Genomic DNA, 22,382 nt, shown 5'->3' with positions numbered 1-22,382 from the left:
CAGGGATTTGAGGATTCCCAAATATTGAGAGTTGGGACCTAATCTCAATTCACAAGCACATCTTCTTGTGCCTTCGGAAGCTTCCTCCCAACAGCCCTGCCCAGAGAAGTGTTGGCCTCTGCAAGCAATAGCCCATAGCTTCTCTGGTCTCGGAGAGCCTCCTTTTTACTCAGAGCATTAGTGCTTCCAGTCAAATTGCTTCTGGCATGATCTGCCTTTGGGGACGGGACCCAAACAGTGCCAGAGCAGCACCTAGTCAGGGTGCTGGCTGCAAACTTTCTATTACAAGCAGATGTTTCAATGAGATTCCAACAACAACGCAACCTGGTCCCAAACTACCGCAGATGAAGTTACAGCCCCCTTCCAAGATTGTACAACCTCGTATCAATTCAGGGCTAATCACCACCTCTCCAAGAGTCTCCCATGCAGTCTCACGACAATGGTGGAATTCCTGGGCCTGGTATTTTGAGGCTGAATTTCCCCTGATTAGTGATTGGAAAATGGAAAGCTGAATGTGGATGATGAAGCTCAGACCTTCCCTTTCATTATTTTAGTAGGCCCTTATTATCATTATATCAAATCCCCTTTCAGGCAAAAGCTATGCAAGGAATGGTTTCTCAGCACAAGCATTTCTTTGTACTGAATATTTTAAAGTCCTCGCTGATTAGATATCCTGTTAGCCATCCACGCCCTGGATCTCCGACTCACAGAGACTGGGTTGAAAAGCCCTCTGAAAGTCTGCATTTGTCAATGAGGACAGATTATTTTACCAAACAAAGGCCAGTGTCCTGAAAGTCCCTATTTTCCAAGCATTCAGAAGATTGCTCACCATGATTAACTCAAGATTACCTTGAAATTTCAATTATACCTGCTTCATTCTCAGAATGATTAATGAGTCTCTAACTGGCACTTGCATGTCAATTATTTCAGCGAGTGGCTGTGACAATGCTAAGTGTCAGCAGGGGAAAAAAACAAAAAAAAAAAGAGTATTTCAGACCAAGGATCAAGACACTTGGGTGCAGGGAACGAGACTGGGGTTTCTTGAAGAGGAATCAATTCTCCAGTTCTACCTCTATTAAGTCACCACCCCCTGCCTGGGCTTCCTCCATTTGTAAAATAGGTGCATTGTCACACATTTGCAAACTGCTTTGAGGTCTACAGAAGTGCTACGTTTAAGAGCAATGCTACTTTTTCAGATGCAGGACAGACATCCCACAGGTCAGGCCTGCTTGGAAGAGCTTTATCACTTGATTTCTTCCAATTTCTGCAGCACCGTGGGCCACTGACTGGGTAGGTCTGGCTAAATCTAGAGACTGCAGAAGCATGGCACAAAAAAGATAGAAAATACTGGGTGTGGGGAGAGACAGAAATGCAGCCAGAATGCACTCACTACTTTCTGAACTTGATGAAGCAGCCCCTGTTTGGCTGTGACTTTGAAGAAGTTGGGGAGAAAAGTTTGCGTGTTCCCTGGTTTCCCCAATCCCCCCGTTCTGTCCCCCAAAAAAGTGGCCTGCCTGTACTAAATATGCTACTGCTTTTTGATACCGCATCAAGAGGAACAGCTTCAAAGCCACAGGGAGCTTGGCAGGGAAATGAGAAGGGGATTTCTAGAGTGACGGTAAATGCTTTGAAAAATGATCTTGGGGCCCCAAGCCAGGAAAAGGGGCATAAGAGATTTATTGCCAATCACTTTCAAAAAGTTGAATTAAAGGTGAGGATTTTTTTTTTTTTTCTCACGGATTCTACCAGCTCAGAGTCCCCTTGCTCATTTGGGGGGGTTATATTTTTTTAAAAAAACTGCACTCTTCCACTTTTAAAAGCATCTTCTGCTTCACTTCTGTGTGAAACACCCACACAGACAGGTAATAGCACCAACGGCACAAGGTATCAATCTGAAAAAAATTATTGCCAATAAACCTGCTGTCTAATCTCTTCCCAGTACTACAGAGAGCCCCTGGGTTGCCTTTTTCAAAATCTGTGAGTCAGAAGTAAAAAAACCACCCATCTTTTCCCTCCGTCCCCAGACATGCCCCTGACCACACTGCCTCATCTAACCTTCCACAACACATGAAGGAAAACCCACAGCGCTACCTACTCCATCACCCGGGGTTCCTGCTGGAGTGCGCCTTCGTCCTCCCACCCCAAACCAGGCTCCCCAACTCACTCTCCGTCTGCTTCTTGATCTTCAGAGTGACCGTCTCTCCCGCCATCTGCAGCAGATGAATGGCTTCACTCAGCGGTTTGCCCTTGAGGCTCACGTTATTAATCGCTAATATCCGGTCACCGACATGGATGGCTCCGGTTCTGGAGAGAAAAGGCGCTGTTAGAAACTTCAGAGAAGCAATTCGCCTCTGTGAGGCAGGCCATTAAGTTGTCGCTTGAAGCAATAGCATATTAACTCTCAGCACTTTCAAATATGTCTTGGTTTCCCCTTGGTATGCTGTATACCCATGATTTCCTCTTCATCACCACTACCAGGAATCTGGGGTCCCCCCCATCTTCAACCTGTGTACATACATACATATATGCACAGGAACATATGCACTCGTCGGATCCCAGGCCCCTCAGGAACTGGGACTGCAGAGCAGCTTACAGTCAAAACTCTTCAAAGCAAAGGGGTCTATGTGCTAAAAGCACAAGCATTTCCAGTATGTGATGTCCACTGGTCATCACACGTGGAACTGAAGGGCATGTTCACATTGATGGAAAGAAACAACAAGACAAACCTAGGAACCCATTAAAAAAAAAAAAAAAAAAAAAAAAAAAAAAAAAAAAAAAAAAAAAAAAAAAAAAAAAAAAAAAAAAACAAATGGCCCAACACACAGAGATTGTGTGTGCAAGCACGAGCTGAACCAATTGCAGATCAGTTCATGATATGTTTAAAGCTCACCCCTACACAGCTAAGCCACTGTGACTTTCTCCATCAAGACTACTGCGCAGAAGAGGTTACTGTGTTTTATTGCACAGCCACATTCCAGCACTAGCTTCTGCTCTCAGCTAAATAAATCGTCAGGCTTCAGCAACAGCCAGGAACAAACTAACAAGTCATGGCAATTCTCCCCCTTCACCATCCTTCCCTCTGTGCCTGCCCACAGACAGGGGCTCACTTTACCTCTCCCGGCGTTTGCTGCAGCTCCGGGAAGAGTAGGCAGGACAGGATGTGTCCATCGCCAGAGCTGGCAGCCGAGGCAGGAGCTCACGCTCGCTGCTGGCTGGACTGAGCTCACCGCACTCACACTCCAGCTCCCTAATGCCAGCAAGCGAGAGCAGCAATCCTTTCCTCCTCCAGCAGTGCCATGAGGTTTAGCTATCAGGAACCTGTGCGATCGAGCCAGGAGGAGATGCAAATCTGGACCGCAATATCTTTTTATCCATGGCAACGTGCCTCTCAGGTTACATCTCCAAATTGGACTGCTGCTCCTGCGGAATTGTGATTTGATATACTGTCACAGGCAAAACAGCTACTTGTCTTTCCCCAAAATATGAAACTTTTGTAGACATGCTGCTGTGAAACATCTACTACAAGTAAATCAAATTGGGAAACGTAGCCAAACAGCAGGCAGAACTGTTCGATCTACTGCTGAAGCTGTTGAGATGCTTGGACAGTGCCATGACGGTCCCAAACAGCCACTAGATGTCCGTCTTGTCCCATACAAGTCAGCCTGAAAAAGCCCTCAGGGAAAACTTGTGCATTCAAATAAATTACAGATCAAACTGGAACCAGAGTATTTGTCTTAAAAGTTTCATCTACGTAGTCAAAAAAAAAAATCAAGCTTAACTGCTGGCAGTTTAAAGGCGATCCTTCGCTCGCTGCAGTGGTTCAGCATTTGAGGGCCTCCTGCTGTAGCACTGAACCCAGTGTGGGGACGCATCTCCTATCCAAGACACCAGCCCAACCGCCCGCCTCTGAACAACAAAACTGCTCTACAGAAACTGTGAAAGTCCCTCAGCAGGGAAAAATACAGAAACAATTAAAGAGAAAGGTCATGTTCAGCCAGGTGTTTTTCTTCAAGGGGGGAAAAGTAAGTCAAAGTCCAGTCCTCTCATCTGTCCATTTCCAGGCACCCCCGCGAGGACAAGCAGACAGAAGCCGAGCGGGAGTGACAGAGAAAGATGTTTCTAGCTAATGACCCTTGTCCCTCTCCATCATCACTGACAGTCCTTAATTCACCTCAAACACGAACCAGCCCAAGGAGCTCTGTGCTCCATGTCCCTTTTTGCTCAGAGAACACATGCAAGAGCAGAATCGAGCAACAGGTAAGTTACAAGGTGTAAAAGGGGCTGCAGGCACTTTCCAGCAAGTGCTGGAGAAGTGGCTATGTGCATGTGGTAGGGATTTACTTGGCATGTGGGCAGGGCCACCATCCCTTCTCCCCCCTGCCAACATGGGTTGGTGCTGAGCACTCGTGGACAAAACCCTCCTGCAGCCACCCCCATCTACTTGACCAGGTGGCACTAGAGGAGGCTGGTCAGGCACTTCAAAATGCCAGCGATAGCCCAAAATTGCTCTTGGAGAACCATTACACCTTGACCAGAATTGAACAGTATGTTCAGGCACACTCCCTTTCGCAAGAAGAAGGAAAACAAGTCCCATGGCCCAGGCTAAAGCCACCCGCAGGTGCTGCAGGAGGGGAAACAGAGACTAACATGGGAGAGAGCCACCGCTCGACACCAACCCAACAGCCTGAGCTGCCTCTGTAGGTTTCTATGGGATCAGACACATACAAGGAGAAAAATGTTCAAGGTCAAGATAAAACCCAAGTCATCTGAATCTGAAGCCTTTTCAGCTTAGACAGCCTGTCACCTGCTGTGACAGACATGTGACAGATCCTAGAGGACACCCTGCCTTCCACATCGCCAAGCGAGCAGCCCGAGCCGCAGCGCAGACCTTCACTCGTGCCTCTACAAGAGCGGCCGGCACGTCCCCGTTATCAGACGTCGGGATCTTGTCCGCCCTGCGCCAGCGCTGCTGAAATATGTCCTGTGCTCCAGCAAAAGCCAGGCACAGCTTTGAGTTTAAATCCCTGTCCTTCAGAAACCTGTCCCACCCTTCAGAGGCTGGCTAAAGGTGCCTGTGGCACAGGGAAGGGTAGTGACGGCAGGAAAGGGACAATTTAGGATAACACTAGGACCACCCCTCTTCCCTTGACAAGGTCAAGCCACTCCCTTCTGTTACTCCCAGGAGAAAAATATGCACCTTCTCAGCAGAAAAATATGCACCTTTCCTGCAGGCAGCCTTCATCCCAGCGCTCCTCACTCTCCCCGCAGGGAGCCAAGGTTACCCTGAGAAATCCCCACGCCGCTCCATCTCCATGCCACTCCTCTGCGCAGGCACCGTTATTTGTTAGTCTGCTACGGTGAACACGCTGAACGGCTCCATTGCTCTTCTCAAAAGGCTTTTCATTCCTTACTGCCTGTCAGCTCCTGATCAAAATTCAATAGTACCACAGCACTTGCCTGCACTACATCTCTCCGTGGAGCAGTCACTGATGTGTATCCGAGTTTGAAGGAGGAATAGCCACGGCATTGCAAAGGTAACTGAGAGCAACAAGCGTACGAGACCATCTTCTGACACCTGACAGCGTCTGGGCTTTCTGTCCTTAACCTCTCTCATGCTAGGTTGCAGGTACGGTGCCGAACTGCTATGCAGAAAAGGCTTGGATGCTCTGTGGCTATCATTTTCTAGGGAAAAAGACTGAATCCTACAGTGGCAGGCAGTAATATAAAATCCCCAAAGAGAAGAACCACTAATGACTAAGTCCATCCCTCTTCCTTACTTCTCAGGAGACACTGATGTTCTGCTCTCTGTACCAAAGGAAAGCAATGGAAATGTGCAGCAGCATGCGTGCTGAGAGCCTGAGGAACCCAATGCAGAAAGAGGCACTGACCTGTTTTACAGACCAGCTAAGAGGGTGTGTGGCCTTGAAGCAGAAAGAACCAGAAGGCCAGATCTGCAGTCAAACGTCCCCAAGGTCTAGCACTTTACACCTATTTGTTCAGGGGGTTTTTGCTGCTGTTCTGTCTGTCAGGCAGCACAGGGTAAAGCAACCCTATGAGAAGCGTGAGTCAGGGTTGCTGAAATGATCTATTTACAAGTCACAGCTACCGTATAGACAGATTAATTAAGATACAGTGTATGACTCAGTTCCACCTTATATTCTCAGCAATGTCCTGATCCTTTAAATCCCACGCATGCACGTATAAAGACGCAGGCACACACAAACTCAACCTCCCTGGTTGCCAAAGGTAAATCTGCACCTACATTTATGCAGCATAAATGTCTGCTGCGTGAGGCACGCTAGTCCTGCACTGAGATACCTCCATACGTAACAGACTAAGCAACCAGCAAGGATGGGCCAGAAGACCCCTGAGATCTGTGGTTTCAGCAGGACACACCACTGCCATGGCCATAAGTCATAGTTTAGCAATAGGTCAGTCCTGGACAGGAGCCTGTGGTGGTTTTGTGGGCAGGCTGGGCACTCTCCCCACGCAAGATGTATGGGAAATCACAGACCAGGAAACACCTCTGTAGAAGAGGGGCAGATAAACATGTTTTCCTGGCTGTTGCATTCAACTGACATACTGGATCTGACTCTTCCACAAGTGCCCTGCTTTGAGCCTCTCTCATTGCCCTGACAGTATAGTCCCAACCACCCCACACGTCCTGCACGTGGGTCTGCAGAGCCAGACCGGCAGGGCTGTCCCTGCTTCACAGCACTTGGCACCTTCAGAGCACTTTTCCTTTTAGCAGACTAAAACACCCAAGAAGAGTTTATGACAGCAGAGGAAACTTTGCAAACTTCAAGATCCCTTCCCATGTCAATTCAACCTCTCTGCCCCCAAACCTCACCTTTCTGCCAGCCCTCGTTTAGTCAAGCCCGAAATGACGATAGGATCGAAAGGTTCCTCCGTCCCAGAGATGGTTATTCCCAAGGGGCCACCATATCGCTTCAGTTCCACTGTGTAGATAATAGCACCGGTTGTCTCCTGCTCATCTGAAAGAGGAAACAGGAATGCCAAATTTTTTAATTAGCCACATGAAAGAGGTCATCGGAAAGACTTGCAGCATTTAGAAGCAAAAGCCTGAGGTCTTCAGCCATGCTTATACCAAATAGGATTTTAACCTTCCAGACTCCATTTAAGGGCAGAATAACAAAAATAGACTATAATCAGTTGGAAAGTGGTGACCGGACAGGCGGCAGCCCTTATCTTTGTTGGTTTGCACTACCTATTGGGAAATGTCATTACAGTGGACAGGCACCAGTTTGCATCAGGATTTCTGTACCAGAGTTATCTTCATCCTTCCTAATCTTCAATTTGACCAGGTCTTCACACTGCCTTAAAATCTGGACAGCATCCTCCATTGAGCAATTGTCGAGTCGGATGTTATCAATGGCTAACAGCTTGTCTCCCGGCTCCAAGGTGCCAGTTCTACGTGGAAAGGAAAAGAAAACTAAAAGTACGTTTGTATTTGCCTTTCAGATCCTGTGACGCATTCAGTCCTGCAGTGGCGATGACAATATTAACTTTTTACTGTCCTTGATCTTTTCTGGGAAACAACCATGAATGGAGTCTGGGACAATTATAACTTAAAGAGAAGAAGTTTGTGTAAAGCATGCATTAACACAGAACAAGGCAAAAAGATCAGATATACAGCCTGGGTAACCCACAGCACTGAAAAATGCCTGATGTTTAACTGACAGATATTCTACCTTTTATGGAAACTCCTGTATGAGCACTCTTAGAAACAAGCCCTCCGGCAGCACTAAATTCCTCTGAAAGCCTTGCTATGAGGTGTTGGGATCAGTGGTGAAGTCAATAAATGCTGAGTTATTTGCACAGTTCTCCACCAGTGCCCACAATTCACTCACTCTGTTCACCTGAGTAGGACCTGAGGCAGATGAGCCATAGCACCTTGTGGGATATATGAAGCCCGTTACCACATGCTCTTAAATGCTAAACATCCATCTCCTATAGGGTCAGCAGACCTCTGAATCAGTGCCCTAGCCACCTTCTCCATTAGCTCAACTCTACTTGCTTCAATACAGACAGTTTTTACTGCAAACCCTACTGTGGTCTAAGACAAACCTTTAGGGTTGACATCTCCTTGGATGCTGGCAAAATCCAGACCCAAGTGCTACTGCTTGGGCTTCATTCTACCTCTCATTACTGGGCCGGACATTTTGCAATGGGTTTGGCAGATGGGAAATTCTGCACTCACCTATGTGCTACGCTCCCCTTCTTGATGTCAGAGATGATCAAAGGCTCCCCAGGCTTTCTGCTTGCAGCTGCAAAAGAGACACATGGGTACAAAGCTCGGTATTGAGTCTGCTATCTAGGAGGGGATGGTTAATGGGGAGAAAGGGTTATAAAGAAAGGCAATTTATATTCCTTTGTCAAAATGATGCTTCACACTTGAACTCTGGAAGACACAGCAGGAAAAAAACGTAGTGAATCCCTGCAAACATTTGTTCGTTGCCCTTTGCCTGAATTAGCTAGCTGCTACCTTCGGCCTCCTCCTGAAGAAGGGGAGGACACGTGGTATCCAACAGCAAGAGGTGGGATTGCCCGATCCCAGCACTGTTAAACACCCCCTCACCCACATCTCTGATGCGAGACAGCAAGTGAGTCAATGGCTACGGCAGTAGTCAGACATCGGCACTGCTGCCTAGGGAGTATCTAGCTCAGGGCCGTGGCTAATACAAGCATTTCTGGGTTCTTGAAGTAAAGTGGGCTGGGAAATTTTCCAGTGCAAAATAACCCAGGAAAAATTAGATAAAACATTGTTTTCCAGCTGGTTCAGCTCCCCAGGCCACTTCATCATACAACCAGATAAATGAGGGCTGGTCTCAGTGCTGGAGCTGGAAGGGTTGGTTTCCAATCCTTCTATCTCGCCCCACCCTGATAACTTTTACAGCCCATGAGAGATGCGAGTATGCATCTCTGGGAGTATCTGCATTTTCAAATTTGCCTGCAAGACCTGCTGCTCTCTTGAGAAACCCAAGTGAAATTTATGACTCGAACCCCTCCTGACCTCCCTGCCATCTGCACACCAAATATATGCCAAGAGCATCCTTTTCACCCCACGTCACTCCCTCCTGCCTTGCTATGGGGATTGCATCATCTCATTTAAAGCTGACAGAGCTTCTCAGCAAAAACTGCGTGGGAAGGAAGGAACTCGCAGCATCTGAACATTTCAGGTGCAGGTCAGAGATTAAAGTATCTGTGAGGCACGTGGCATCAACCACACGGAGATCCACCTGCCTGAACAGCAGTTAGAGAGCACCCCAGAAACTCAGACATAAAGGAGTAAGTGCTTCCTCTTACCAACCTCTCTGCTCTGGCTTTTTCTGTTGTTTACATTCACTTATGAGATTTAAAAACATATGTGCTAACCCGTCACCTTTAAGGATACCCTCTCCCAGCTACAACTAAACCTTCTGTACTGAACAGAGCAAAGAGCCAACCTCAGTTGTAGCAGGGCTGAGTACAAAAGTTAGGTCAGACAGTGAAGAGCAGACCGTGACTGATTTTATAATAGTCACGGCAATGCGACTGCTGAATGATACAGAGCCTGGAAGAATTATTTTCCCCATCTCTTACTGGAGCGTGGTGCCAGGCAATTTTGGTCTGGACACTCACGTTCAGCTTGTGGCCGTGGGTTGAAGAGAAGTGGATGGGTTGTGGAGATTCACCAAAGGCTCGTGCCTGTATTCAACATGTCCATGGCACGGACCAGCCAGCAGATAGACTGACACATGCCGGGCAGAGGTGAGTGCTGGGAGGGAAGGATGGGGTGCAGCAGCTAAAAAAAATGCAGAAATCCCTCCCTTCTTGAGAAGGCCACACACCATGGACTAACAGCACAGGGGATGGAGACGTATTGCCCTGTTATTACCACCGCTGTTCTCTTTTTCAATATAGGACATGTATTTGCTGCTGAGAGGTGCACAAGGTAGTCTGAGCCAGCAGTGATGGGAGACCCTGTTAGCACACCCTGAGCCCTGGGTTGAGCTGGCATCGCTGCATGTTTAATCGCTCCTTAGCCCGGTTCTGTCAAAACGATCCAGGTTAGCAAAAATACTTTTCACTGCAAGGTTTGTTTATTAGTTTCAAAGCAGAGGCAGCGTGACAGAAGGGGGTCAGGGAAGATCTCCAGTCCTGGTGGTGGGTTGGTGATGGCCACCTCTAAACCTGACCCAGGCACAGCTGGAACAACATGTCCAGAGACCTCATGCCTCAAGCTCTGCAGAAATGGTGTTTATCTCAGCACCTGCCTTACAAGCCCTGCAACACACGGGGGGATCCTGCCCAGTCTCTGAGCAGAGAGCGAGACCTCATCCTTCTGCAGCTCCACAACTGGTGTTAGCACTGAACGCAGCACAAGCTTCCTGTATCAGAAGCAAGGGTGACAAACCAAGTGCTTTGTCCATTAGAAAACAAAGCAAGTTTTAAGGAAAAGTCATTCTGAGTTTTGTTTGCATTTTTTTGGAAGTTGTGCTTTCCAAAGGATTTTCTTGAGACTTCAGTTAAATGGAAGAGCCATGTACAACCGCATACAACTGTCCCTACCACCAGAGTACGCAAACTTTAATAAATGGCAGCCCTCTGTTTTAAATAATCACTTAGTATAAAATGGAAAGGCTTTATAAAACCATCATTATTAGTCAGCACCTAAAAATCTGAAGGGTAAGTTAGAGAGACTTAATTAATAATTATTCTGTCTCAAGAGGCATAAGATACGAAGTTAAGATAATGAAATCTCAAAGCACAGAACCGTCACTTGCTGTTCATTTTAAAAACCAGTAGTTACTAACTACATTGATTCACCTTTGGCACCCCAAAGCCCCTCCCAGCACCGCAGCAGAGCACCCAGCTGGGCTTTCTGCCCATCAGCTGGGACCAGGCTGCCCCCGACCGTCCCAGCCACCCTGGGACCCACGTTTTTAACAGTCCTGGGCTGTTCACACAGGGTAACAACGCGCCTCTGCGTAACGGCTGCCCTGTCTACAGACAGGAGAGCTGCAATGTCACTGAAGCGGTGGCTCAGTCTAGGTCAGAGGCATTAGATACGTAGATCACCGGTGAGATTTTACATAAACCATTTCCAATTTGCCTGCAGTTAAAAAAAAAACCAACCTTAAACTACATTATTATTTTATTAGGGCTGTGGTCTTTAGAGTTAAGACACTTGAACAGATGAGTAAAGCCTTTTCATCCATTCATTTCTGCTGCCAGTGTGGTTATTTCTCTTCAAAGGACATTGTCTTGGTAATTCTGTTTGTTGCAGGAAGACAGTTCGGACGCCCAGCCTTGCCTCTCTGGGTCTTGCTTTCCCGTCTGTAAAACACAGACGGCAGCAAAGGGAGTCGAGGGAAAAGATGGATGGAGAGACAGAAGCAGAAGCTGGTGTGCAGAAACCCATGCTCTCTTGGCAGGCGCTCTGGTTGTGGTCTCCATCTACCAGGGCAAACCACTTCAGGTGGAAGTAGGCTCTTTTTCAGATACATTTGTATTTTTGGTGGGTTTACCAGTACAAAAGTTAGTTTAAATCTGCTCCAGTGGCCCAGAGAAAGCTCCATAAATCAACAGCTGGTGAAGGCAGAAGCGTGCGGTGGGGGAGAAACTCAAAATGAAAACACTGCTTGGCGGTGGTGACAGGGCAGTGATAAAAAGGTGAATTGATCAATACTGTTATTTACTTTTTATAAATCGCTTTCAGTCTCTCGCCACCTCTGCTGGGATTCTGGCTCACTCGGCGTTTACTCTGTGATGGATGACAAGGCCAGAAACACATGTCCAGTTTGTGTTTTTAATAGAATGCATAATGACTCATATTGGTAAATTATTCCCCTCCAAGGAACACGAGCACATATCTCACACACATCAACGCTTCAACCATTATAAATGCCCTTCGTTATTGACCAACCCAAAGCAGAACTCTGCTAATGTGTAATTAAAGAAACTGTAATAATGCCATAAGAATACATTTAAGAAAGCAAACATTTATAAAGGGGAAAAACCAAACAAAATCAGAAACCCAATAATCTTGGGATAGCTAAGGAATGAGAAGAGGAATAAAAGCAAATCAGAATCGATTACAAAAAGCAGCAGTGAAAATCAAATCCCCAATACCCAACTTTTTCCTCTATCATTCATTAGTTTTAGCAGGTGCATAAATTATCAGTGCCTCCAGCAGGATATTTACCCCGCTGCAGATCTATTTCCTTTCAAAATCTCCAGGTAGCAAAACCAGGACAGGATATCTCCCTTCAGTGAAAGCACCAGAGTGAATCAGCTGCAAATCTCAGTTGAAGCTGCAGTGTTAGTGAGGGGGTAGGACAGGAGACTGCCGGGCACACTGCTGCTTGCAGCTGCGCTCTGCCGGGCTGGCGGCAGGTCCCAGGTTAATCCAGCACCAGCAAAGCTAGGCTCACAGATCCATCTTCTTGCCAGGACAGTGATTACACTGCTTAAGCAACTTAATCAAAGTTATCTATCTATCCAAATTCCGGTTTTATCACCCGCAAGCAGATATATTACCTACTCCTTATCTGCAGTACTTCACAGCAAGGGCACAGGAATTGATTTGTTAAGATATATAAAGGTAATTTGATAAACATACTATATAAAGCATTAATACATAGCTAAAATGAATGGTAATTTCAATATCTGTTTAAACAGCAACAACAACACACCTGTACCCTGCAGCGAATTTCACAACTAGCCCTTGGAGAGGATATTTGAGACAGACAAAAAAAACACAACACAAAAAGCAATCTTTTGTGTAATCAACTGAGACAGACAAAAAAAACACAACACAAAAACCACAAAAAGCAATCTTTTGTGTAATCAACACTCATTTTCCAGAGGCTAATAACAAATCCATATCTTATTTTAAGAGGTCAGGTATTGAACATACAAGAATACATGACTATTAGCTTCCTGCTGTTGGAGATTTTAATTTGTAAGAGATTTACAGAAAACCTAACAAAGGCATAACTGTATCATTAGAACTGAAAGCAGCCAGCAAAACCAGAGCACTTATGGCATGTGTTCTGCTAACGGAGATGAGTAGTTCAGGCTAACAAGAGCCAAATATTCACATCCCTGTGTCAAAAATCTCAGTTTGCATGTCTTTGCATCCCCACTATTCAGAGCACCTCAGAGGTCTCTGCGCAAACAGTTGAGCTTCACAGCCCACACAGCTCTTTGAACCTCGTGGAGCAGAAAGGAGTGCACACTTCGCTCTTCAAGCAGAGCTGCTGTTTTACAAATAAAAGCAGCCTTCTCCCTGGGACAGAAACCGCGGCACTGGAGTATGGAGAAAAGGAGACCGATTTTGCTGGCTGCTTGTCCCTTCACCCCTGGACGAAGTGCAAGGAAGCAGTGCACACAAGGCAGCTTTGGTGTTTTACGTTGCTAATTTTCATTTAGCAAACGTAGGAGACTGAAATGAGGCTTGAGGGCACCGAGGTGCCACAGAAATACAAAGCAGAGCCAGTGAAAGACTCACCCCTTGGATTTCCTATTTGTCCTTTAGGGAATGGAAGAGGAAATAATGCTATATGCAAATATTTGCATCATGCGTCTTAATTTGCTGCATCCCTTTGCCACGCTGTGTTTGAGCAGGGGGAAGAAATCCGTCTGTGCGCACCCAGCCATGCGCACAGACCACAACCGGGGGCTCGCCTAGCCCAAGCTTTCTCTTTCTAGCAAACTCAGAGACCTCGGAGAAGATGAGTGCCCTCAGCAAACATCTACCCCTCACCAGGAGCAAGCACAGACCCTCTCTGTATGTTCATCCCAGAACCAGCAGCGCCTGCCCTCCTCATACAAAAACCTCCTGGGTTTTCAGCCCTTTCATGAGGCTTTCCAGCAGATTTATGGTTCCTCCTGCAGCCAGCTCCATTACACAAATTCTTCCAACGCATCCATCAAGAACCCAGCTCTCCCCCCCTTTACTTAGCTCATCTCCCGATTAGCTCTGAGAGCCACAGCACAGCAAGAACTTGATAGCTTTTATTTCTGTAGTGCTCCTCCGATGAGGTCGTAACACTTTCTGCCCGTGTAAGAAGGCAGCAGCAAACCTTCCTAGACAGAGGAATTAACTACAGATGAGCCTGCTGAAGCCAAGAGGTAAAACCCAACAAAAGCAACTCATCTTTCATCTACAGTGTAGCTGGATGACAAAGTTTATGAACAAACCCAATTCTGTGGCCACAACAGCGCAGTCTTCTACTGACCCCTCCAGCTTGTCATCTATTTAACCTGCCCCAGTTTCACAGAGCAGGGAACAGGAATCCAATGTGGGAGGCCAGTAAACCAAGTCCCCTACTTTAAAACAGTAGTTATACACTTTTCCTTGTCAGAAGAAAAGCTATAAAAGCTGTTTCTAGATCTATACAAGCATTCAAATCAGCAGAACTCGGAGGAACTGAGCAAAACAGAGTTATTTTTACCTCTTTTCTCTTGCTGCTTGCATCACACTCCTGCATGCACATCATGTCTCTGCAGGAGGTACTTACCATAAGGTTGCTTGCTTCAGTTTTAATGTTTGAAACTGGTATATTTATCTGCCCAGTCAGGCTGTTTCTAGATCTATACAAGCATTCAAATCAGCAGAACTCGGAGGAACTGAGCAAAACAGAGTTATTTTTACCTCTTTTCTCTTGCTGCTTGCATCACACTCCTGCATGCACATCATGTCTCTGCAGGAGGTACTTACCATAAGGTTGCTTGCTTCAGTTTTAATGTTTGAAACTGGTATATTTATCTGCCCAGGCAGAGTGACAAAATGATGATCTAATTTGCTAAGGGTCATGCGGACATAGGCTTATACAGGCTAATATATGAAAACAGAATTAGGATTCAACTAGCATTTCATCCTTGCCACCACATTTTCTGGACGGCTATCTTTTGCTCCATTTGTAAATATAATTTTGGCTTTGACTCAGCAAAGGACTGAAATATATCTTAAGTTTATGCATCTGCATTACTTAAACAATGTCCTGCAAACATGTTCAACAATCAAAAAGATCAAATCTATTATATTGTTAAAAAACTGCTTTGTAGTTGGATAATAGGTATCTAACAAATTAAAACCCAGGGGCCAGTTTCTTTTTATTTAGCGGTGATTTAAAAAAAAAGTGCGTGAAGTCAATTTTTTAAACAAATTTCAAATGAAAACATTTTCAACATAAAAATACGTTTGAAGTGTAAATGCACATCTGAAGGAGATCCCATTTAAGTGAGACTCCACAAATACAAACTAATATTCTTGCTGGCAACTCCCAGGTTCATTTTGCTCTCCAACCCCAGATACAGACTAAGCTTTGAAGCTTAAATGGGGTGAAACCCCAGCCATGCTCAAGTCAGAAGTTTTTTGCTACCAGATCCATCATCCTAGGTTGCTACCTGAGATTGCAATGCCAGCACAGTGGGCAGGGCAGCAGGCTGGGAACCCAGTGCTCGCTGGGCTGCTGCACTGTGCCCCACTCCCCCGTCAGTGAAATGTCATTACGGGCACCCCGCTGCCTTCAGAAAGCACTTTGATGTCTTCAGACAGTAACTGCTACCAAGCCAAATGTTAAATACTGTGCTGTTATTTCTCAGGATTATCCTCGGGGCACAAATAGGGGAAGCTGGGAAGAGGGCGAAGAAATAACACAGGGTGCAACACCATCACCCTGTCGATGTTCAAGTTACTCCTGAGAATCACCGCACTTAGACCAGAACATCTCCAATTAGCTCGCTGACTAATGCTGTAAATGCCAAGAGGTAATTATAAGTAGCTTATCTATTTTAATGAAACCTAGTTTTAAAGTGTCCCTAGCGACTCCATTCCCCAGACACAGCTGGGTCCACGCTCCTAAGGGCTTAGACTGCAGTCTCACAAGTTTCTTTGTTTCAGCTGAGAGGTGGTGGCAGCCTCTGGGCATGGCAAATCTGAGATGATTCAACTCAGTTTACCCAGCAGTGAAAGAGGGATGAGTGATGAGAGACCTGCTCACATTTGCCGTAAAGGAAAAGTTCACCGATGCAAGGCATAACAAGACCCCTAGTTGGCCAGAAATCTGGGATGGATCTGCCTATATCATCCCGTTACAGCATCCCCTCCAAAGAGGCCAAGAGGTCTTTAAATGAAAAATATGCTTCAGAAGGGAAACAAAGATAATTAATCAAGAGTGAGCAAAGAAGAGAGAAAAGAAAGAAAAAGGTTTGTGTCTCATTCTCTCAGTGCCCATCAAGTCCCGGCACATGGATCTCCTCCTCCATGGCTGGGGTTAGTCAATGCAAGGACTCCCGGCAAACCCTGCCCAGCACCCTCCTGTCCCTAAAGTGCCTTCCCCCCACCTCTAAGGCCAGCCACCCTCTTCATCCTCCTCCTCCTCTTGGCAGTTTCCCCTCTCTACCCTTCAAGTTGTGGGTTCACCTCACACTTGCTCTCCTCCCTCCACCTCTCCCTGCAAGTGTCCCACTAGACCCAGGCAATTCTTTTTTAAAAGGAAAATAATACAACTGTGAGCAAGGAAATAAAAATAATATTACTAATAATAGAATATAATATTAGCCCGTGGCACAGACCAACTGATCAGTTGAGACACATCCTTTGCCCCAACCCTTCATGCAGCTGCTTTTCTCTGCGGCCACCAGCTCGTGGAGGGAGGAACCACACAACTGATTCAGCTTGGGATAAATCACAAGCACTGCGAGCACTACCAGGAAACCCCATGTAATCTTCTCTCTCTCCACTGGGTCCCTCTGAAGTGCTAGGGTGGAAAGCAGCAGTTCTTGCAGCTGCTAGCACAAGTCTGAGCAATACTTACAGCTGATTGTAATTCCAAGCTCTACACCCCTTTTCTTGGGCAATTTGACATGGAAAGTACCGCTGCTGGGTATGACAGACTCTATAAAACCAAAAACAGATGAAAAAGAAAATAGGAGAAAAGAGAGTTTTCAGTTGCATGGATGGTTTCTTTGGAACCAAGAAAAACAAGCCCATAAAACCTCAGCTTTATTGGTTCAAATAAGGTTGTTATTTGAGGCCCTGTGTACTTCAGGTTAAAATTTGGATTCTCATTAAAAATACATGCTCTGAACGTCAAGTGAAGTGCTCACATCACGCTGTATTTCAATACTGAGGCAGCTCTGTCAATGTAAAAAGAAAAAACTTTTTTTTTTAAGACAAAGTTGCACTTTAGCCCCAGCCAATAGCTTTGGCTCCCTCCTTGCTTCAAGGCCATAAATTAATATAAATACTATTCATATTAATGGGCAAATATTTAAAGTGCAGGTGGCCTCTTCATCTACTACTTAGGCTTATCTCAGCCAAGTGGTGAGCACAAGGATCCTTATGAAAGGATCAGAAGAAGGACCCTCCATCCTGGTGCACATTAGAGAAGAACAAGAAATGGCAAAGGTCCTCACAGGGTCTTCTCACTTTCTCTTCTGAACTCTAGCAAAAACCTCATCTATCTGTGTGAATATACTCCCTCCTATGGGTTAGCAAAGGCACTGGCAGAGTCCTGCTGGTAGTGAGGAGCAGCAATCCTTTGGCAACGTACCTGCGACATCAAATTCAATCTCGAGCACCACTTTGTTCGTGAGCGCAGCATCACGCAAAAGCTGATTAGCTTCCTCCATAGTCCCATCCTCAGTTGCAATGCCATTGATAGAAAGGACTCTGTCTCCTACTTGCAGCAGCCCACACCTGCAGTCCACATTGGGAAAAGAGGGAAAGGGGACAAGGAGGCAGGGAAAAAGAGGAAAGGAGAAAAAACAACCCCACAAGCAGCCATGAGTTACTTTTACCAGGCAAATCTGTTACAAGACAGACAGAGTTGTGACAAATCCTGCAGAAGTGGCCCCAAAGAGAAGATAACTCATTCTGCAATGCCCGTCCCAGTGCCAAGAGCCCCTGGAAGGTCACAGAGCAGCAAACCCTTGTGGTTTGCTTAAGTTCAGACATAGTTTGCTACTAAATAATCATTTTTTGGTCATATTTCCTTCAACTTCCAGGAATAAAAAAAAGTAACCCTCACCTTCCTAAAAGTCAACACCATGGCCAAGAGATGAGAGTGGTAAATGCAAGGGCATGTGCCCTCCTACCCTATCTAACGGTATATGGCTCTTTCCATGTGCCTCTGCCCTCTGAAACCCAAACTAATGGCACTGAAAATTGCATGGAGTCCTCTGCTTAATACATGGCTAATATTGAAGCTACAATCCAATGAACTCACTGAAATGTCTCAGCAAATTGGATAATCATTTATCCCTTGTAATTGCATTTCTGGAAGCCAAATGTACATTGATACTGTTTAACTGCCTTGAAAGGCCAGTATTATTCCGATGCGTTATCCCGCCAATGTAACCGCAACTGGCACATTGGGACTTTTGGTTTAGACCCACTTTCTCCAACAGCACAGATCAGCAGGTTTTTTTACTTTGGAAGAAAAGCAATGATGGCAAGGCTATGTTGGAGATATATACTCCTACAGCATGGTTTGTCTCTTGGGACCCCTCTGTATTTATAAGCAAGTTTTTTTTCCACACGAGTGACTACATTCAATATTCACCCTCCCTTCTTTTTTTTTTTTAAATATACTGTAACACTAGCAAGACAATCCTCCACCTTACTGAGCTGGCCCATGGCTCTACAAAATAAAGAGTGTAATGTCCCCTGTGACTGGCCATGGGCAATTGCTCATCTTCCTTCTCCTCCACACCCTTCATCAGTTGTTTGCTATAACCACATCTTTTCAGATTTTCCACTCATCACCTGTCTATAAGGCTGCCCACTTGAGCAGAGCTTGGGAAACCATTCCTCCTCCATCATTAACATAAGCTACAGAGTGGTCTCCAAAATAGGTTGAGGGTTATGGGAACAAGTCTAAGGTTCACCTCTACATTTGGAATTATTTTACCACAAAGATTTCCCAGAAGGCATCAGCTATCCTGTTTTGAGCCTTCTCCAGAGAATCTTTATTCCCCTGCTCTTTAATGATCAAGCACATCCTTTGCCCTCTCCTTTCTAGATGTCGGCTTCCACTGATATTTCACGGAAGACAGCTTGTTTTTTACTAATCTTTCCAGCCACTCTTCATCACTCATACCCGATTCAATTGTAAGAAAACATGGTACCGCAGCTTCTGGGCACACGAAGATAACATCAAAGGCAACGGACACTGGCTGTATTATTCACCTCCAAACAACAAGACATATATGAAAGGCCAGGTTATCAAGAAAAAACGCACACATCCAAATTCAATAAAAATGCACAAGCACAACAGTTTTTGCCGATTGCCCATCAAAAGCTGAGATATGAGCAAGTTTGGAGAGAGCCTAGGAAGGTTATTTTACTGGTAGGAAGGTATTAAACTTGCAGTATATTTACACTGCTGCCGGAGTTCATGCCACCCATGGAAAAACACTGGTTATTTTATGAGATGTAAATTCAGAAGTGTTTGTTCAAGGAGACTTAGATTAGGACAGACAACTCCACGGTATATAAATGAATCCACCCTTGAGAATAAACTATATCAAGTTTAATTACAGTTCTTTACTGGACTTGTGGATATGCAGCCACATAGATGCGCTTGGAAATATCAGCTTATAAATATGAAGATGGCAAGGAGTACGACAGAGACACCACCTCCAGCACCGAGAGCGCTCTTGTTAGGGCCAGAATGCACCTTTCGGAAAGGAGGGATCAACATCAGCATCACACAGACATCACTGTCATTTCAAGGTCACACAAGGACACAATCCATTTTGGCACCACTGTTTCAGCCACAAGGGCTGGGAGATCACAGGATACTTTTACTCGGCATCAAAGCAAACATTTGCCACCTTTCCCACCAGAGCTGCCTTCTCACAAAACAACCATTTCTTGTGTTTCTTCACTCAAGGGAGATTTCCCTGGGTGTTTTACAGCCAATAGCTCTGTTAGGTCAGAAGTATTTTATTTCTTTACTATTAGCCTCAGTCAATCATGGTTGTTTAAGCCCCAGTCTGGCAGGTTTATAAGTTTGTGGAGTGAAGCCACAACCTTCTGTCTCCCTCCACGAGGGCAAGGAGACCCAACGTGCTTTTTAACTCTTCAGAATAATTCCGGAGACACCAGTTTCCAACTGTCATATGCTCTTGCACTGGGAGCAGGGCAGTGGGAGTCAAGGCTCCTGCAGACCTCTCCTTGGCTCTGCTGTGGGATCCTACACAAACCTTTTAGATGGCTTTCCCAAAGAGACGGCATTTGTCTCAGAGTCTAACATCAGAGCTCACAAAGTGCTTTGAGATCATGGGAGGAGAAGTGCTTTAAAATCAGAAAGAACAAGAGCACAGGCATCTCCCGGAGTGAAAGACAGCCCTTTGGATGTGTTAGAGTACCTGATGGGAATGTCTCCCTGGGGTTGCAGAGATTTGCATTTTGTCGTGACTCATTCCTTGGGCTCAAAGACAGCAACGGAGCAGTGGAGGTGTCTTGCTAGATGCAGAGCAGCACAAATTCAAGCCTCGGGCAGGATATGCGCTCACTCAGCATCATCAGCATCTGCGTGGTCACTCCAGCTGTGGGGTGAGCGGCAGCAGCTGTGACCATGTCCTTATACGCCCCCGAGTTGGCCTGCACAGGTCAGACGTGCACATCTGTGTATGTCTGTACATCCATGTCTGCACATCGATGGGTGGGTCCCAGCCCCCAAAAGATCAAAGCTTTGCTGACAGCTTCACCCAGCTGCTAAACTTTCCTTTTGCAAACTATTCATACTCAAAAGCCAGAAACACAATGATCAAACAACTGTGCCTGAGCAGAGCTAGGAAACATGTAACTCGGCAGGAAGCACTGACTTTGGATACCACGATGGAGAAGCCAGATACTCTCCCACTACTATCAATGACAACTGGGGGAGGAAGGACACAAAAGCTGCGTGTTTCAAGGCAGCCAAGAGGGGACATCAGGCATCTTCCTATTCCACCCTCCCTGCTGATAACAGGGGCTGAATCACTGTCTCATTTGGAGCCCAAAGGCTTCATCTTGCACCCAGGAAACAAAACAACAGGTGGGGAGGAAGGTCTATTAGAGGCTATTGGCTGTAAAACAAATCACAAGTCAGGGAGGTGAGAGCTTTTGCTTCAAACCGCCTGCCACAAGCTAGCACGAACCAGATAATAAATGTGAGGCAGCCCTGAAAAGAGGGTGATACCGTCCTCCTCCCTGGTAGCACTCAAATTTGCTAGACACCCAAGAGGCAGCTCCTCCATGCCAAGCCAGATGGACGAAGCAATTGTGGATCATGCCTTTGTGCAACAGCACATTCATTCATAGGTCTTGCACAGGAGCGTGTGAACATGCAGGACAGACTCAGGCTGCTGAGCCTGATCCCTGTATCCCTACCGCTCACCCTCTTTTGCAAAGGGCAACAACTACAGCACAAGAAAGAGCACAGCCCAGCCTCAGCCGAGAGCCCGGCTTGGTAAAGGGGAGAAAAACGGCTCTAATGTCATGGGCTACAGTTACAGCAGAACCTCTCAAGGGCAGGGAATAAGGTATCTAGGAAGGATAGAGCAAACAAGCTCTGTGGGATAGCAAGAAACAAAAAGTGAAATGAAAACATAAAACTGCCTTTTTCACCTCGCTGCAAACCCAGTGCACTTATCACTCCAACATGGAGAGGAAAGACAGTGTTTTCCTGCCAGCTAGGAAGAGCAGCACGGTCTAGGAAATGAAGAAATACACAGCAGAGTTTAATCCCCAAATCAAATCCAGGTTGCAAACGCAGAGAGGATTGCTCCGTGTCGCCAGAAAGCGGCAGCCAGGAGAGCGCGAATCCTGCTGGGTGGGCAGCCGAGAGGGAGAGCAGCGTGTGTGACGCATTAGAGCCAAGCAAGACTGCACCGTGAGTCTTTGCTTTTACTCCAGGCTTGGCAAAAGGATGAAACAAAGCCAGGCAGATTTCAGCACATCTCCCTCCTCCCCTGGGACAGCAGGCTTTGTTGCTGCCTGATTTATCAAAGGAGTTTGGTGCTTTGCAATGTAAGCCAAATTCACCCTGGTAATAGAGGATAAAAAAAATAAACCACCATCCCTTTCCTTTTTAAACCGTTTGGAAACAAACAAACAAAAGGCATAAAAGGCTTTTGAAATCTCTCTTAACCTGTATCACTCAGGACAACTCTTTTTCCTGTGCCAGTCCCTTGTCCCTGTCCTCCCACAGACACAAGCGCCAGGCACTCATGTTCCTCCCTGCCTCTGCATCGGCCGCCTGGAGAAGCTACCACCCAGAAACCGCTCTGCACGGCAAGGACTTGCATTTCCTTTTGCATTTGCTCTCCCTGACATACAACTCCCCCATGCGCTGTTTTCCCAGGCTGGCCTGGGGACA

General features: G+C 46.1%; 1 protein-coding gene across 1 annotated transcript in view; it reads right to left on the bottom strand.

Moving 5' to 3' along the window:
- The window catches only part of GRIP2 (glutamate receptor interacting protein 2), a 153,684-nt gene that overhangs the window by 15,476 nt on the left and 115,826 nt on the right, over positions 1-22,382 (bottom strand). Inside the window, exons 13-18 of the mRNA XM_009284545.2 lie at positions 17,568-17,713; positions 16,830-16,910; positions 8,222-8,288; positions 7,286-7,431; positions 6,851-6,995; positions 2,165-2,304 (exon numbers count right to left, since the gene is read on the bottom strand). Coding sequence (XP_009282820.2) covers positions 2,165-2,304; positions 6,851-6,995; positions 7,286-7,431; positions 8,222-8,288; positions 16,830-16,910; positions 17,568-17,713 — 725 coding nt within the window. The remainder of the gene's footprint in view (positions 1-2,164; positions 2,305-6,850; positions 6,996-7,285; positions 7,432-8,221; positions 8,289-16,829; positions 16,911-17,567; positions 17,714-22,382) is intronic.

This window comes from Aptenodytes forsteri, unplaced genomic scaffold, assembly GCF_000699145.1.
Source record: "Aptenodytes forsteri isolate BGI_AS27 unplaced genomic scaffold, ASM69914v1 Scaffold53, whole genome shotgun sequence".
NCBI classification, from domain to species: Eukaryota; Metazoa; Chordata; class Aves; order Sphenisciformes; family Spheniscidae; genus Aptenodytes; species Aptenodytes forsteri.
Note: the sequence above shows the minus strand (reverse complement) of the source record. Positions and strands in the feature narration are given on the sequence as shown.